Source organism: Otolemur garnettii, unplaced genomic scaffold (genome assembly GCF_000181295.1).
Source record: "Otolemur garnettii isolate 467f Iridium unplaced genomic scaffold, OtoGar3 scaffold00101, whole genome shotgun sequence".
NCBI lineage: Eukaryota > Metazoa > Chordata > Mammalia > Primates > Galagidae > Otolemur > Otolemur garnettii.
In genome coordinates this window covers 4,845,064-4,861,095 of record NW_003852496.1, presented here as the reverse complement: position 1 = coordinate 4,861,095, position 16,032 = coordinate 4,845,064, and the positions used below count along the sequence as shown (strand labels likewise).

The window sequence follows — 16,032 nt, the reverse complement described above, 5'->3', positions numbered from 1 at the left end:
TGAAGGTCAGAAAATCACTCTTCAAGGGACCAGAGAGGGACTGAAGAGGCCTGTTCTTTCCAAACGTGAGTCTGTTACTTGTTTGATGGGTGACCATCTCTGGGTCAGACCCCTCTTGGGATGGTTGGGGGTGGACAGTCTCTGAGCAGATACAGTCCACCTGGTCAGGGCCAGAACTTCTCCACCTGTCCCCTGAGGGCCTGCCTCCCTCCACCGCCTTCCTCCACTCCCGAAGTTGTGCCCCTTGCTGAGCACAATTCCTCAAGAGCCCTTAATGCCTATGGCTGGGGTGTCCATTGCCTCTGTTGTCTTGGATTCCTGTGCAAACCTCTGTCCCACGATGACAGGGTGCTGCCCACCTGTCCCAGGGTCATCAAGCAAAAGCCAAGAGCCCATAGCTTAGCAGAGATGGGCATGCCACAGCTGTGTGACCTTAGACAGGTGGCTCATCCTCTCTGGACAGGACACATTCTCAGGGCTTCTTGGCTTGGGAGAAGCTGCATTGACTCCAGGCAAGGGAAGATGCTCCCCCCGACTCTGACCCACATCCCTCCTTTCTCGGGCTGAGGCCTCTGCCATTTTCCCAGACGTATGCAATCAGGCCCAGTGGACCCCCCCCAACCCCAGCCACCCCGGCCTTCTCATATGCAATATTTCTTCTGGCTTCTCATGGGGATGGTTCCTCCCAGACTTGACATTCCCTGAAACCCCTACCCGGTGAGCGTTCTGCCTGCCTATGCATTTTGGGTACAGCCCCGCCCCCAAGACATGTCCCCTGTATACCCTCCAAAGCTGTATTTTTCTCTGGCTGAGATTAGAGCATATTCCTTGTAAAGTATTTTTCTACATGGGGTTTTCTTAGGGCTCTCTGGAAGCACAGCACGCCAAAGGGCTGTACCCAAAGGTACAAAGGCCGTTTGTGGTCTGTTTGGGGTCCATGTGTAAATCTTTGTCCCACCAGGGGTTGCAGTGACTTGGGGGAGGGGTGCTATTGGGATGGTTTTTTAAAATAAAATTATTTAAATGCATCTGGAGTGTTTGCTTTAGTAAAAAAAATCACGGATTGGCAAGAGTCAGCTTTTGTGTGGATTTTGTGACATCTCACCTGCTTTTGATATATTAATTAATTCAAAAAGTCTGCCATTTGCTATACATCATCCGGCTCCTGGGCATACAACATGAATAAGAGATTTAGGTCACATCTGCACACTCCAAGGGTAGACAATGGACAAACAAGCAGATCATATGGAATTATTTCAAGATATGAAGTACAAAATGACAACATGGGCTAGAGGGACTGAAGTGACGTCCTTTACTCAGTCAGGGCTTTGGAAGGGCTTCTTTGAAGAGGTGATATTCATGATGAGACCTGGAGGACAGGAGCCATCTCTGTGGAGACCTGGAGGAAGAGTGTCCCGAGCAGAGGGCACAGTAAGTGCTAAGGCCCAGCGGTAGGAACTGGCTTGGAAGGTTCAAGGAAGAGAAAAGAGATCTGGAAGGGGCCTGGGTTGAAGACTGTGTGGTGGGGGTAGAGATTAATCTGAGGACTTGGGCAGGGGGTTTGCAGGGAAGAGCCACTGAGGTAGGTGAATGGCACCGGCTATATGGAGGCCCTGTAGCCTGGGTGGAGAAGGAAGGGTCCAGGTGGGCAGCTTGGAGTCTGGCTGCTACCCCGGCATCTCCAGAGGGAGTCCAAGGCAGGGTGAGCAGGGGAGTCTGGTCCAGAGGGCAGGGCCAGGCCCCACTGTGGGGTCCACAGGTCTGTATGAGCAGAGAAAGAGCAGGATGGGAGTGAGTACCCTGTTGAGAGAGGGGAGAGAGCCAAGGCAAGGCACAGAGGCAGCAGCAGTTGATACAGTGTAGCCGCACGCCAGCCAGGCACTGTTCTGAGTACCTTGTAGGAACTCACCGGATCCTCCCAATGGCCTTCAGAGGTGGGCTGCTACCATCCCCACCTTACAGATGAGGAAGCAAAAGCACAGGGAAGTGAAGTTACTTGCCCAAGGCCACATAGGTAATAATAGTAAAGGATGGAGTCAGGACTTGTGTACAAGCCCTGTGGCCAAGACAGAGAGAGGCAGAGAGACGGTATCAGAAAAAAGCAGAAACAGGAAATGGAGGTGGAGTGGTGTTTTATTTTAACATCGTTTATAAATAATTACTGAGAAAGGTTTCATTTTTGTGTTGTTTTTTCTGTGTGGGAAGTTGGGCAAACGAACCAGCAGGCTCCCCTGACTTTTTCCACTCACGATGGTACTCGGAGCCCCTTAGCAGGAAGGCTGCCCCAAACACAAACCTGCTCTGTGACCCCAGAGCCCCTGACTGGGTGTTGGTGAGGAGGCAGGGGGGGTCCCCCTCCCCTTGCCCTCCCACTCCTGCTTCCTGTATTTCCAGCAGGATAACCCCAGGCCGGGAGAGAGGGAAAATAAGCCAGCAGATGAGTTCCTGGCGTGAGCATCCACTTTAGGCATCCCGGCAGGCTTGATGGGGACGATGATTTACGCCAGAGAGGGAAACTGAGGCACAGGCACCTGGAGCCAGTCCTCTAAGTTGCACAGGCCCTGGTGCAGCAGGTGGCACTATTAGTTGACTAGCCAGAAATCCTGGCTCTTCTGGGGAAGGGAAGGACAAGGACAAGGCCCGGGGCCCCATCTCAGTGCCACTCAATCCTGTCCCAAATGACTGCTCACACCTGGGGAAGAGGGACCACCCTACCAATCTGCCAACCAGAACTCAGTGTGCCAGCTACCAAGGGATGTAGAAGACTCTAGCCCAAGGGCCCAACCTCCTAGGTACAACAGTCTTAAAGGTGACCTGGGACAGCCTTGAGGCTAATTATCATGTCATTAGTTTAAATATGCATTGTGTCCACACCCACCATGGGCTTTCAGAGAGGCTCATGGGAGGTCTGTCTGTGCAGGAAGACTCTGGTTTCAAGGTGAACTCTGAACCAGGAGGTGGGCCTGACCTAGGGAACCACTGGCCATAACTTTTGCCTCTTTGCCTACTTGCCATGGCAATGGGGGCCTGTTCGATGTCTATTACAAACGTATCCTACTTTGTCAACTCTCTTACTCTGTAAGCCTATCTTTCTCTTCCTCAGTAAATCTTATTTCATGCTTGCCTAGCACTGGGATGTCTGGTCATTTTTTGACCAAGAGTGCTTCAAGAACCAAGGACTCAGGCAGCCGCCTGAAACCCAACAGCATTAGCAGAAGCAGCCAAAGCAGGGCTGGAGCCCATAGCCCTGGGCGGCGACAAGGCTGACACTGTCCCTGACTGGCTGGCTGTGCTCCCTGAGTGAACCACAGCCCCTGTGGCTTCCAAGTCAGTACCTCTAACCTTGGATAATAACACTTACCTCTGAAGAACATTTTGGTTGGACCAAAAGTAGGGTGACCAGATGTCCCGCTTTTGGTGGGACAGTCCTGCTTTTTAACAATTTGTGCCGCGTCCTGCGGCGTTTTAAAAAAGTCCCGAATTTTGGAAAGAATGCACAAACGGGCGGGAGAACAGGAAGGGAATATACGTTTTTGGCTGCCATGTGGCTATTTTGCCAGAATATGAGTTTCATATTATTTTTGTTAATTTTATAATGTTAAACTGTAATAATAACAAATAATTGTTGAGAAGTGATTATCGAGAACTGCTTATCAAAGTTTGCATGGTTGTCAGGCCCCGCCCTGCCCCCACCCCGCCCCCTGGCCATGTTGTCCCGCCTTATAAATGTTAAAATCTGGCCACCCTAACCAAAAGTCCTTTCTAAAAACTGCAAAACGTTTGCTAAACACAAGGAAAAACTGCTCGACCGAAATAGAACCACACATGTTGGATTTTAAAAACGGAAATGTTTATTTTCATGTTATAAGGTGATTACAAACTTCTCTAAAAAAAGCAAAGATGAATTTAAAATATTGATATACATATTTATCTAAAAAGCAAAGAAGAAAAAACCCTGCAAAATACAGGGATTTATATCATAAAACATTTATACACAAAAGCTTGTATACTGCAAGACTGGATTACACACCAAGGATCTTGTTCAAATACAAATATTCCTCCTCAGAAGAGTCTCTTGTTGGTTGGTTTTTCTTTTTATTTTTTTTATAAAAGTTTAAAATATGTTAAAAATATTTTGAAGTTTTAAAAAAATGTCCTGATGAGCCTGACATATTTCTGGAAGGAGGCAAGACCCACATTCTCAGCTTCCTCTTATGCTGAATACAGAGTCGCAGTTGCTAGGGACTGGAAGATTAATTGGGTAAAAAAAAAAAATTAAAAAAAAATGAAGCCAACATCTCAATTTGGAGCCAAATATATAACAAGATGATCCATCCCTCAGGGAACACGTCAGAACATGTCTGTCGTGACACCCACAAGAGAATAGTGAAAAACTGCTTCCTATTATAACGACGTGTGTTGTGAGGGGGTCAGGAATTGAGAGAGAGAGATCGAGAGATTCTGCTCTCTGGCTGCCGGGTGGCCCACTTCTCTCCGAGTTTTGCTGTCTGGGTTTTTTGTTTTGTCTGGTGGTTTTGGACTTGATAGATTTTTGCATATAGTGGTATTTACAGAGTCCACACAGACAGACCAGCTTGGGGCTGGGCCAGGATGTGGTGGCATCCGGATGATACAGCCATGCCCTGAGCTGGGCCGGGGTAAGGGTGGGGGGCATGCCCTGCTCTTCCCTGGGGCTTCACCACTGTCTCTGGGGGTATTCTGGGGCCAGGACTAGGGAGCTGCACATCTTCCAAGGGCTGTCAGGGGACATCCAAGGCTACTTCCTGCTGCTGGGAGTTCCCCACACAGCCTTGGGCTAAGTTTGGAGCCCAGAGGGCCTTCATTTAAATCGTGCCTAAGGCTGTGGCATACCACTGGCTTCTGCTAGCCTCAGCTTCCTCTCCTGCAAATGCAGACCTCAATCTCTAGCCCACGGAGGGCAGCTGGGTGAACAGGTGCTAGCCTCCTTTGTCTGTGACCAGAGCCACCCAGCTTGCTATGCCATAGCTGGGGTCCAGTTGTCCTGTGAGGATGGTCAGAGGGTGGGGCTGGGGTGCTGCTTCCCTCCTCCCTGAACACTATGCAGGGCGTCTCTTTCCCCAGAAAGGCTTATCTTTGGCTGTCCAGAAGATCCTGAGGATTTCTCTCCTTGCACTTGGCACTGACCACATATGTGCCACGCCCTGCATATGTCCCAGAGAACCCACAGCTGGGACTGACTCAGGAACGTCTGGTTCCATTCCAGCTTACAATGTCTCACCAGGCCTCAGTTTCCCCATTTACAACAAACATGTTGGGTTAGGGGCCCTGGAGGCCTTTTCCCTGCTGGCTGCTGGGGACTCTCCCCTGTGGTGACCCACCTGACCCACCTCAGTGCCTCATCTCAGTGGGGGGATTTATCCTTGGGGCCCTCACTCATTTCTTCATCTTTAAAAACTGCTTTAAATGCCCCCTTGCTTCCTTCCCAGATCTGCCTGCCTGGGCTGTGTGTGGGCATCAGGATTTCTACCCCATCCCAAGCAGAGAGGGGGCAGAGGGCTCTGCCCACGCTCTAGAGATGTGTGGACCAGAGTCACAAGCTCTGATGAAAAGTTTCGTTTATCTGGAGACACAACAAAGCTGAGCATCATGACACATTGTACTCACAGAGGCGAGCTCTGCAGATTCAGAGCTGGGGGGTTGGGATCAGAGGCAGGAGCCTCGGGAGGCGGGTGAGGGATGGGCTTGGGCAGTGGCTGACCTTCCTTCCAGGTGGGGCCTGGGGACTTGGTCTGCATGTGTCTTTGGTCTCAAATCTGGTTTGGGAATCTAAGAAGAGGCCTTCATTAGGCCATTTCCAGAATGTTGTCCAAATACTGTAGCCTTTCACCCGGTACCGGTTCCAGGAGGGAGGATGCCAGGCAGCCACTGCTGGCCAAGCCCCTTCCTCCCCACATCACCTGTCCTGTCACCAACAGTGGTTAGTTTACTAAAATCACATAAGACAAAGAAAAACAGGTCACAATGCTACTCGATAAAATTAGGGGGAAAAAAAAACAATAAAATCAAATCGGACACAACAGCAACCATAAACACACAGAAAAGTAGGAACACGTTAGAATCGTTGACAGTTTGGAATAGGATTGGGTGTTGTTTGGCAGAGTAGAGAGCTTTGGAAACAGTGAAATGTGTACGCTTGCCAAAGACAAGGTTCAGAATTGCCCCTTGGGAGGGAGGCACTGATAGTTCCTCCCCTTCCCAAATCCGGGGGATCAGGGGGCTTCCAGGATTCTGAGGGCCCCTGTTCTGAAAACCTAAGCCGAACTCAACTCTCCACACCCCTTGAGGCAGTCACCGCCTTTGTGCGTGATAATTTTTCGGTTTAGTTTAGACTCTGAACTTGGAAGTGTCTGTTCCAATGGCACAGTTTAGGTCCAAATGGGGCTAGGGTGGGGGTTTGTCTGCACACGGGATTTTAAAGGTGTAATACCTTCTCTGCTGGTTCACGGAGGATTTCTGCTCCACTTGAGGCTCTTGGTCAAGCCAGCTGTGGGGTGCCAGCCCCCTGATACTCCCAACCTTCTAGAAAACTCTCCTTTGCCATCACTCCTCGGTTCCCATGTGGTAACCATCTGACATCAACTATTACAAGGGTTTGAAATAAAGACCTTTATTATATTCTAGGTCATCAGCACCATGGGCTGCCCTTGTGTCTGAGCAAATTCTGAGAATTTTGGGAGCATTTCCCCAAATGGAAGATCCAGCCTCAAAGCAAGGAAGCTGCTCACACCTTCCCTGCCAGGTGCCAGTGGCATCCTTAAGAGCTCTTCAGGAGTCCCCCAGCCTCTGGGAGACAAGGACAGAGCTAAGGGTAGAAAAATGAGGACAGAAAAGCATCCCTCCCCAACACTGGGCCCGCCTGCACGCTCGGGCCCACATCCTTTGGTCCCCTCGCCTCCCCACCTCACCCTGCCTCCCTCAGCAGCTACACTAGCTTCACTCCTGCAGGCGGCTTCAGGAGATGCTCAGACACGTTGCCTGGGGAATGACCAGAACCCAATTCAACTCCTTTCAAATGCAACAGACACATCTTGCCCTGAGACCCCCTCAGCTCCTGCTGGTCTGGCTTCAGGTCCCTCCTGCCTGGAATGCCCTGGGAAGGACTGTGTCCTCCCGTGCCCTGTCCACCTCCTGGCAGGTGGAGTAGCGAGCCTCATTCCCACCTGCCTTCTTGGATCTCTAGCTGCCTCCTCTAGGACCAATAGTTCTGACAATCCTACTGACTATCCACCCTCAACTTCAAAATCATAAATGGGGTCTTGCTTCCAGTACAACAGTTTCTACTGCTCTTAGAATCAGACTTCTGCAGTGCGGCCTCGCCTTTTGACTTTAATCAGTCCCTTTTATTTGAGGGGTTGGTTCATTATTTTGGCATCTCTCTTCTTGGCTAAGAAAAGTTTAATGAGGCATCCCCTCACAGCCTTCCTTTCTCCTGACCCTCTGGGTCTGCCAGGTCATGGGACCAGCTCCCTCTATCCTGCTGCTTCCTTCCACCTGAACCAGGCTTTGGAAGGTACTACACCTTTAAGACTGGTCGGATCTCCCAGGAAAATTCCATCCTGCATTTTCTGGGCAGAACTTTCTGCCAGCTACACAAGCACCGAAGGATTGCTTTTGAAAATGAAATCTATTGCTGGCAAGAAGATCAATTCAAGTGGTAAAAGTATATGACAATCTCTAAGTGTATATATAGTTATACGTAAAAAAAATACAAAGTAAAAGTTTACCAAGTTCCCATAAAATACATCTAATTCAGTATGAAAGCTCTGCCTCGCCTCGGACATCTGTCCGCGGATTTTCTTTTTGTACAAAATATCCCCAAATCAAAGCAAAATACACACACGCACAGTACACACACATACACGCATACACACAATAACAAATTTTCTGTGACAATTACAAAAAAAAAAAATCCTAGTGCAAATATAAAGCTCTGTAAACCTGGTCCTATGAGAATCTAATGTTAGTAAACAGCAGGAAAGCGCTGGCCCCGGCGACCCAAGAGAGATCACATCATGGTCTCGACGACGATGTGGGTCGGTTTCATGAGAGCGCCGTTCATGACCGTTGTGTGAGAGTTGTAGGGTGTGGCCCCCTCCTGCTCTACAGCCCAGCGGTTGGGTTCCCTCGGGGTTATCAGGTACCTGACTCGCTGGAGAAGGAAGACAGGTGGGGAGGAAGAGTCAGGCAACCTAGTTTCCCTTCCACAAGGGCATCCCTCCTCCTGAACTGGTTCCTTGGCAAACTTGGCCCTTCCTCGGCAAATCTGGCCCTTCCATTTTTGCCCTTTTTGGCAATAAAGGAATTGAAGTAAGATGCTTCTAGGTCTGCCTTAGGGCAGAATTCTTGCTGGTAGTTTTCTTGGCTAAGCCCCTGCTCGCATAATTCTAGGGACTAGGGATGGGGACTCACAACCTCTATGTGCTGATCTCTTTCTCCTATGGAACTGAAATAAGCCGCCCTTGGAGCTGCAGTCGGTTAGCACACTGTACTTATGTGAAATACAACTCCCTGTGATTCCCTCCTGCCGGGTTTTTCCGACCTGCAAAGCAGCTGAGTTCCTGAGGGTTGTGTGTTCTAGGTTGGACAACTATCTTAAGCCTGCTTGGCTTCCACCTGCCCCAAGGAGAAACTCCAAATTCCTCAGCTTCCCATAAGCTCTGTTTTCTGCGTTCTTCCCAGAAGGCACCTGGTCCTCCTTGGAGAACACTGCTGCTTGTCTGTGCTGCCCGCTCTAAGACAGAGGACCAGGAGGCTGGGCTGCGTGAAAATTCTCAGATCACTTCTGGGCAGGGGAAGATTTGTCCTCCCAGCATGTTGCCTGATCATGGAATCAGTAAAGGAAGGGCCCTCTCCAAGGACACCCAGAAAATCAATGGCAGTACTCAGATTTGAACGCGGGGTCCTGCCTCCCAGTGTAATTCCTGCAAAGCGTCCACTCGGAGACTTAAAGAGGCCATCAGTTGCCCCCCCTCCAAAAGCCCTCTTTCTAGAGGCTTTCCACATTCACTTTAAGTATAGCATATAATAATTTTTTTAAAGTTGCTGATTAAAAACTACAATATTTCATTAAAAAATCTGGTTTTCCATCTTCTCTTGAAAAATGGCAAGATCTAGCAACTCCAGGCCCATGTCTCCTTCTGGTAACAATGTCCTGGCCTCTTTCAGGCCCTACCCTCCCGGGGCTTCCCTCATCCCAGCCTCCCACCTGCTCCCCTCTCACTACAGTGGTCTGTGCACAAGCAGACACCACCTGGAGGCTCAGACACAGGGAACCCCACTCAGAGAGAAACTCATGGCTGGGAAGATCCCCTGACAGTCTGTGCTAGTGGGAGCCGCAGAGGGCACATGGGGAAGGACAGATGACTTTGGTTAAGACACACCAGTATACAGGGAAAAGAGTACACCCTCCCCCACTCCCTCCTTCCTCCTGCCAATCTCACTCTGACCAAACCTCCACACTTAGGCTGGGCCAATATTCTCAAATTAGGCTTTGAAGATGTGCTAAGTAAGGGACCTATTGTGCGTCCCTCCAACTAATGGCATGTAATTGCTATGTTACTTCCCAGTCTGAACAGATCTCTTGAGATCCCTATTGTACTCCAATTAACCCTTTAGTTTCTGGGTGGTATGGACATCCTGGAAATCTGGTTGGGTTGGCATGGGGGGTAAAGGGGTTCCCTGGAGAGCTCTGGACAGCAGTAACTACCTGTCTATCCCCAGGCCCGTATTTCAGCTTTTGAATAACTGATAGAGCCATTCTTCATTCTGGCTGAATATCCTCTGTCCTCTGAAAATATATAATAGGAACAATACTCCAGGAAGACCCTAGGGGCCTTTCCAGCTCAGATAGATCCCAGCTTCAAGTTTTCCTCCCTGCCTGCTTCCTCTGTCTCCCCTCCTCACTCCTGCTACCACCACCACCAACACCTTCAGGCCATTCCCCTGTCTAGGAGGAAACAGGACACAGCCCAAAGGGAGCCAGAGCTCCAGGACATCCTGGCTCCAGATTTTTAAAAAGAGAATAACAATAAAAACAGCCCAGAACAAAACAGTGCAGTGTTGGAGCCAGCCCAAGCCCAAAGGTTAAGGGAGATTCTGAGAAAAGAATTTCTTGGAAAGAGCCCGGCCTTTGCCAGGGCCTGGAAACTCCAGTACATCACAGGCATTTCTGAGACGAGGCTGGAGCATGGGGCTTGGGGGCCTGCAGGGAGGACTCTGGCAGGCACAGAGGCTGGGAGCAAGTTCTGCCCCCAGTGGGGATGGCTCCTGAGGGTCAGGTTGTCAATGGGGCCTCAGATCCAGAGAGGACACCAGCATGGGTTAATTATTCTAAATTTGGCTACAGAATAAGGGAAGGCATCTGGGTGGAGCTCAGGCTTCCTTCCCAAGCTCCTACTGCTTCCAGGGTAAAGCCCTAGCTCTCAGCTTGTCATCCAAAGCCACTGTCACCTCTTCAGCTTCATTGCCCACTCTTCTCCCCCACTCCCCATGCTGACACCAAGAACACCCTTCCTTCTCACTCTCTCTCCCTGGCAAATTCTTCCTCAGCTCACAGGCCTGCTTGTCACCACAAAGCCCCATGGGAGTTGTATTTGGTTCTTTCCCCTCAGTGAACTCTCCCCCCCACAATCTCAACCACACCATTGAACAGTGGGGAAGTCTAGGGCTCAAAGAGGGCAAGCGACTTGCCTAAGGTCACACAGCAAACTGACAAGCAGCCGGCTTTGGCCTTGAGCCTGGCACCTCCCGCCTCCCCTGGCCTTGGGCCCACATGCTCACCACGAGGAATGGCCCCTCCGTCTGGCAGAGGCGGATGACGATGACCAAGGGGATACACAGCATGGAGGAGAGGGCCAGAACCCAGCCTAGCCCGATGGCCCAGTTAGGGTACACGTAGGTTTTGTTGTAGGTCAGGGGTACATACTTGACAAGTGAGAAGATGAAACATCCCTGTGGATAGAGGGGGGCAGTCAGGGAGGGGTCATGGTCCTGAGCAGCCACAAGGGGCTTCTGGACCGGGGTAGGGTCTCTCTCCTTGGAAGGGAGCTGTGTCTGTCTCTCTGCTGCCATGTGGATCTTGCCTCAGCACAAGTCTGCCCAAGTTACTCCCTTGCTCAAAACCCCTTTGTGGCTCCGCAGGGCCTTCAGGATGCAACCTCAGCTCCTCCCTCTGACCAGGATTTCAGCCACTCTGAATTCCTTCTAGCTCCCCAACCACCTGCTTCAGGGCCTTAGCACAGGACGCACCCCCTGCCTAGCTCTCTTTTCCCCCTTCTCCTCACCCTAACTTAGCTCCAGGGGCCCTGCCTCACTTGCCCAGGCTCCACCCAGACCTTTTTTTCTGGAAAGTACATGGTTATATGCAGCACCCATCTCCCCCACCAGACAATGAGTCTGATGATATCAGGCATATGTGTCTGTCCTGTCTCTTCTGTTTAACACCTGGTACAGCTCCAGGTCCACAGAGCTGGTACACAACAGATGCTAGCAGCACGAATGAAAGCCTTTCTTCTCCTCCCCCAGGCCTGGGTGTCCCCAGCCCAGCCCCGAGTCTCCGAGCCTGTGCAAACTTCCCCTTCCCGTCTGAGAAGAGCAGCTAAGGATGGCTACAAGGCTCCAGGGGAGAGCATGTCTGAGGAGGGCCCCGGGTTGTCTTGGATGGATCCACAGGGTGAAAGCGACATAACTCTCAGGGAGGGAGAGAGAAGGAAACTAAGGGTCCAAGTGGAGAGAAGAGTTGCCCACAAATATTCAAGGGGGATGAGGACCTGTGGGGACCAAATCAATTCACCTCTGACAGTAAACTTGCCAGTCATGGTTACTAGCTGCCACGGTTTATTTTTGATTTTGTGAAGCAAAATATGCAGCTTGGAGGAAAAGGCCATGAGCATATTAAATAACAGTAACGGTCTAAGAGCCATTCACTGCCTCTTTAGTGCCACTTCAGAGTCTCCTCATTTGACAAGTGGGGAAACTGAGGACACAGAGGGGAGCGACTTGCTTGAAGTCACATAGTGAGTTAAGGGCCATATTGATCTAGTCTGGCCTGAGGGCAGAGGTCGCCCAAGGGCGGGCTTATTTCTCCCTTCGCACCTGCTTCCTGAGCCTGAGGAACACTGAGGCCATTTGTGCTCCCTGTGGTGGGAGCTGACAAGGGCAGAGCACCTGCTGTCTGGGCAGCAGTGAGCGGCCAAGGGCACAGTTGGTGTCAAACACTGAGGCATGAGCAGCTCATGCTGCACAGTGACTGTGATCGGCACCTGGGAGCAGACCCCTCAGGGCGGGCAGCAAGGCCAACTCCAAGACAATGAGGGAAGACCCCGTCTAGGAAGGGCACTGTGACTCACCTCTGCCCTTAGGTCCTGGGTAGGTACGCAGATTCCTGTCCTTGTGAGAGCCTAGAGCATCCCTTTGCTGGGACATTCCCCCTCTCTGTCACACCTCCACCCTGCCATGGAGACACCACATTCCAACGTCTGTGACCTCTCCATCAGCCACCCCAAAGTCCTAACTGAGCTCATGAGCTCCGGAAGAGACTGGGGAAAGGACTTGCTCTCAGGTGCGGACCCCATGCGTTTCTCAACGTGCCCCAGACACACTCTCCTCTTTCAGCCCATCTTTTCTTTGCACAGGCTGGTTCCTCTGCTGGGAATACCCTTCCTGACAAGCTCCTACATATCTTCAAAACTCAGCTCAAAGTAACCCAATGGAGCAGCCATCCCTCCCTCCTAAGGCACAGCTGAAACTGAGTTTATTAGAAGCCCACACTCAGATGCTGAATGAAAGATGGTTTAGCAGGTGAAAAATGACAAGCTCCAGGGAGAAAAGGCTATTAGCCAGAGCCAGAGCAGGACAGAACTCACAACACAGAGAACTGGAGTGATCACAGCCCAGCTGTACTTCATCCAGGGCCCAGGTCGATAGCCGATCATGTCCTCAATACCATCATAAAGGTTATCACCGCCTGCAAAAGACAGGTGGATGTGTGTTGGCAGAGTGTCCAAGGCCAGCGTCAGCACAGTGGGGGACCTGAGCCAGGCTTATGTATCCCTACATTATGTAGACTTAAGTATGGGCAAACATTTATCTGAAATTTAAATGTAAGTAGGCATCCTGTTTTATTCTGGCAACCTTAGGCACACCCTAAATCCTAGCACGGCTGATCCAAGTATTAAGGAGGTCAAAACGGACCATTCCCAGATCCCAGAGTAGATAACCATAGACAGACCCCTGCAAAACCAAGTTCTGTGTTTGTCAAAACACACAAGTCACATCTTGCACGTTTCAGTATTGGAACAATCAACACTTATAGAGTCTAGGTAGGGCATTTCTCCTTTCTGGTCAATTCACAATGAAGTCCCATTAGAATTATCTGCTTCTGAAGCTTGTAAAGACCCAAAGGAGAAACTTGAAAAAGGATATGCAAAATGTCTATACTCACCATATATCCAGGCAACAACAAAACATTCAAAGAATGCAACCCACAAAAGGCATACACCGCTAGCTGCATAGTAGTCAAAGAGTTGAAACACATACATGCCACCCTGTGGAGGGGAAAAAAAAAACCACAAAGAAGACTGATTTGTTATGTGGTTTCTAAATCCCTTCATATACAAAGAGCTCTAGCATATCAATAAGAAACTAAAAAAACCCAACAGAAAAATGAGCAATGGTATGATGACCAGATAAAGGTATAAAGAAATGCTCAACATCATATTTGGCAAATGTAATTAGAGAGAGAGAGAGAGAGAGAGAGAGAGAGAGAAAGACAGAGATGAAAGCAAAACATGTCTTGACAAAACACAGGTGCACTAAAGTCTGCTCCCAAGGGAGGCTTCAAACCAAGTGTGGTCAACACGGTGACGCCCAGCTATTCAGTGTGTGTACCTGCAATCTGACTTTCCCGGGAGGGTTTTCTTATAGACCCTTCTAGGAAAACATTTCTACTGGTGGTAAGGAAAGTGGAGAAGTGAAGCCCTGAATTGGGTTTGGGGGCTACTGTTCCAAGCGGGAAAGGGAAGGGAAGGGCACAGGGGAGAGCGTGCCCTGGGTCTGATGCCGGCTCCCAGGCTTCTGAGCACAGTCTTTCTCTTATCGGGCTTGCCCCTCGTTGGACATGCATTCAACTTCCCAGTTCTTTGCTTCCCTTTACCCCATTTTAAATTGCTCCTCCTTGCGGGCCCTGCCTACTCTCTGACTAGAGTGTGCTCCCCGTCACCCAGATGCCCACGTGCCCCCAGGCCTCAGCCCTCTCCACGGCAGGCAATGTGCAGCGCAGTACATCTTTATGGGGCGCTGCCCGCCGTGCTTACACTGGGAGGCTTGCATTTATCCTCCAGAACAGTTCCACCTCCCTTCCAGGCCTGAGAAGGGCCACTGCACACAGTTGTGGATCAACAGAACTGCTGTTAAAATAGATTTTGGTTGAAGCTCCCCTTCCCCTTCAGGCCAGGGAGGGACAGAGGCAGCAGGTGAGCCTAGTGTTGTCCAGGGCAACAGGACAAAAGGCAGGCTAGTTTGGGTTAACTGCTGGATGTGCCTCCTCCTACCGCTTGCCCCGAGTGCCCTAGAGGAGCAGGACCCCTGAGATGCATCTCTCCCCATCCTCTTACCAGCTGCTGCCCCCATGGTGGTCTTAAGAATGGCATCTGGGGCACCAAGCCCGAACCGAGGGAGAGAGATCCACCTACCTCCGTCACCATCGACAGCCCCAGCAGGTAACTGATGCTACATATGATGGCGATGAAGATTTCCCGATGATAACCCTTCCTTAGGAAGGATGGGTAAAGATCAACCAAGGACGTGATCTGTCCTTCGACTTCAACAAACTGAGGAGGAAAGAAGAGGAGAGAGCTGTTGAGTGGCAGGCGCCCGGCACCTTCCCACTTCTCCCATAATGCAGCAGGCAGCAGGAGAGACTGGCCTTGTGGTCGAGTCCAAACACGTGAGCCTGCTCTTCCAGGCTCTGAGTCCTGCCTGCTGCTTCTTGGAGCCAGACCCTGTGCCATCTGGCCGAGCCAGAGTGAGCCACATCTCTGCACTTTTGCTTCGGCTGTTCCTGACACCAGAAAGCCCTTCCACCCTTCTCAGACTCAGTTTGAGAACAACAGCATCTCCCAAGCCGATGTCCACCCTCTACCCTCGGCTGCTTAGTGAGCTGAGTGTGGTGCCATGACAGGCTGTCCCCTTGGTTTCTGTCCTCTCTGAAGCCAAGGGTGGTGCCCCATTCCTCTCTGGGCCTCAAGTGCCAAGCCCAGCCAGATGCATGTGGTCCTGGAGATGCATGATGGGGAGGCTTTAGTACTAACTTGCTGGGCAACCCAGGGCAAGCATGAGCCTCAACTTCCCCCTCAGTGGAAAGGAAGGCAGTACAGGTCAGAGTGCACACAGGCCCGTGCGTGTAAGCTACACACTGCCCGTGACTTTAGGAACCTGTCCCTGGGCTTCCAAAGGTAAAGAAGCTGACTTGAAAAGTCCCCTCCATGGTTCTAGGATGAGTCTTAACCTTCTAAATCTTTCCATCTTTGTGCCTACCAATTTATCTTGGAGATCATTCCATGTAATTACATAAAGAGCTGCCCTCGTTTTTAAAATGGTGGCAGAAAACCCCACCACGCAGGCCTGACCAGGGCCTGACTGAAGGTCTCTGGACTCTTGCTGCTATTTCCACCGCCAGCAGCTTCCCCTCCGTCCACCTTTAAGTGCATGAGCATGTGTTTCTGGGGCCTGATCTTAGAGGTGAACCTTCTGGCCTAAAGGGTGCATGGGAGCATTTTAAATGTGGATGGCTACACCCAAGTACCCTGCCAACCAACACATCCTCCAAGGCCAAGTTGATTCTTTGAAAAGTTACAGAGCGGCTCGGCGCCTATAGCTCAACCGGCTAAGGCGCCAGCCACGTACACCTAGGGTGGCGGGTTCTAATCCCCAGCCCGGACCCGCCAAACAACAATGACGGCTGCAACCAAAAAATAGCCGGGCGTTGTGGCG

At 50.8% G+C, this 16,032-nt stretch overlaps 1 protein-coding gene across 7 annotated transcripts in view; it reads right to left on the bottom strand.

Annotated features, from left to right (window-relative positions):
* Nucleotides 1–3,828: 3,828 nt before the first annotated feature.
* Nucleotides 3,829–16,032, bottom strand: part of SLC6A6 (solute carrier family 6 member 6) — an 82,694-nt gene continuing 70,490 nt past the window's right edge. For all 7 annotated transcript variants that reach the window (XM_023516946.1, XM_003796217.3, XM_023516947.1 and 4 more), the window contains 5 exons: nt 14,733–14,870; nt 13,484–13,586; nt 12,906–13,006; nt 10,822–10,992; nt 3,829–8,191 (listed from right to left, as the gene is read on the bottom strand). In XM_023516946.1, coding sequence (XP_023372714.1) covers nt 8,048–8,191; nt 10,822–10,992; nt 12,906–13,006; nt 13,484–13,586; nt 14,733–14,870 — 657 coding nt within the window. In that variant the 3' untranslated portion in view covers nt 3,829–8,047. The remainder of the gene's footprint in view (nt 8,192–10,821; nt 10,993–12,905; nt 13,007–13,483; nt 13,587–14,732; nt 14,871–16,032) is intronic.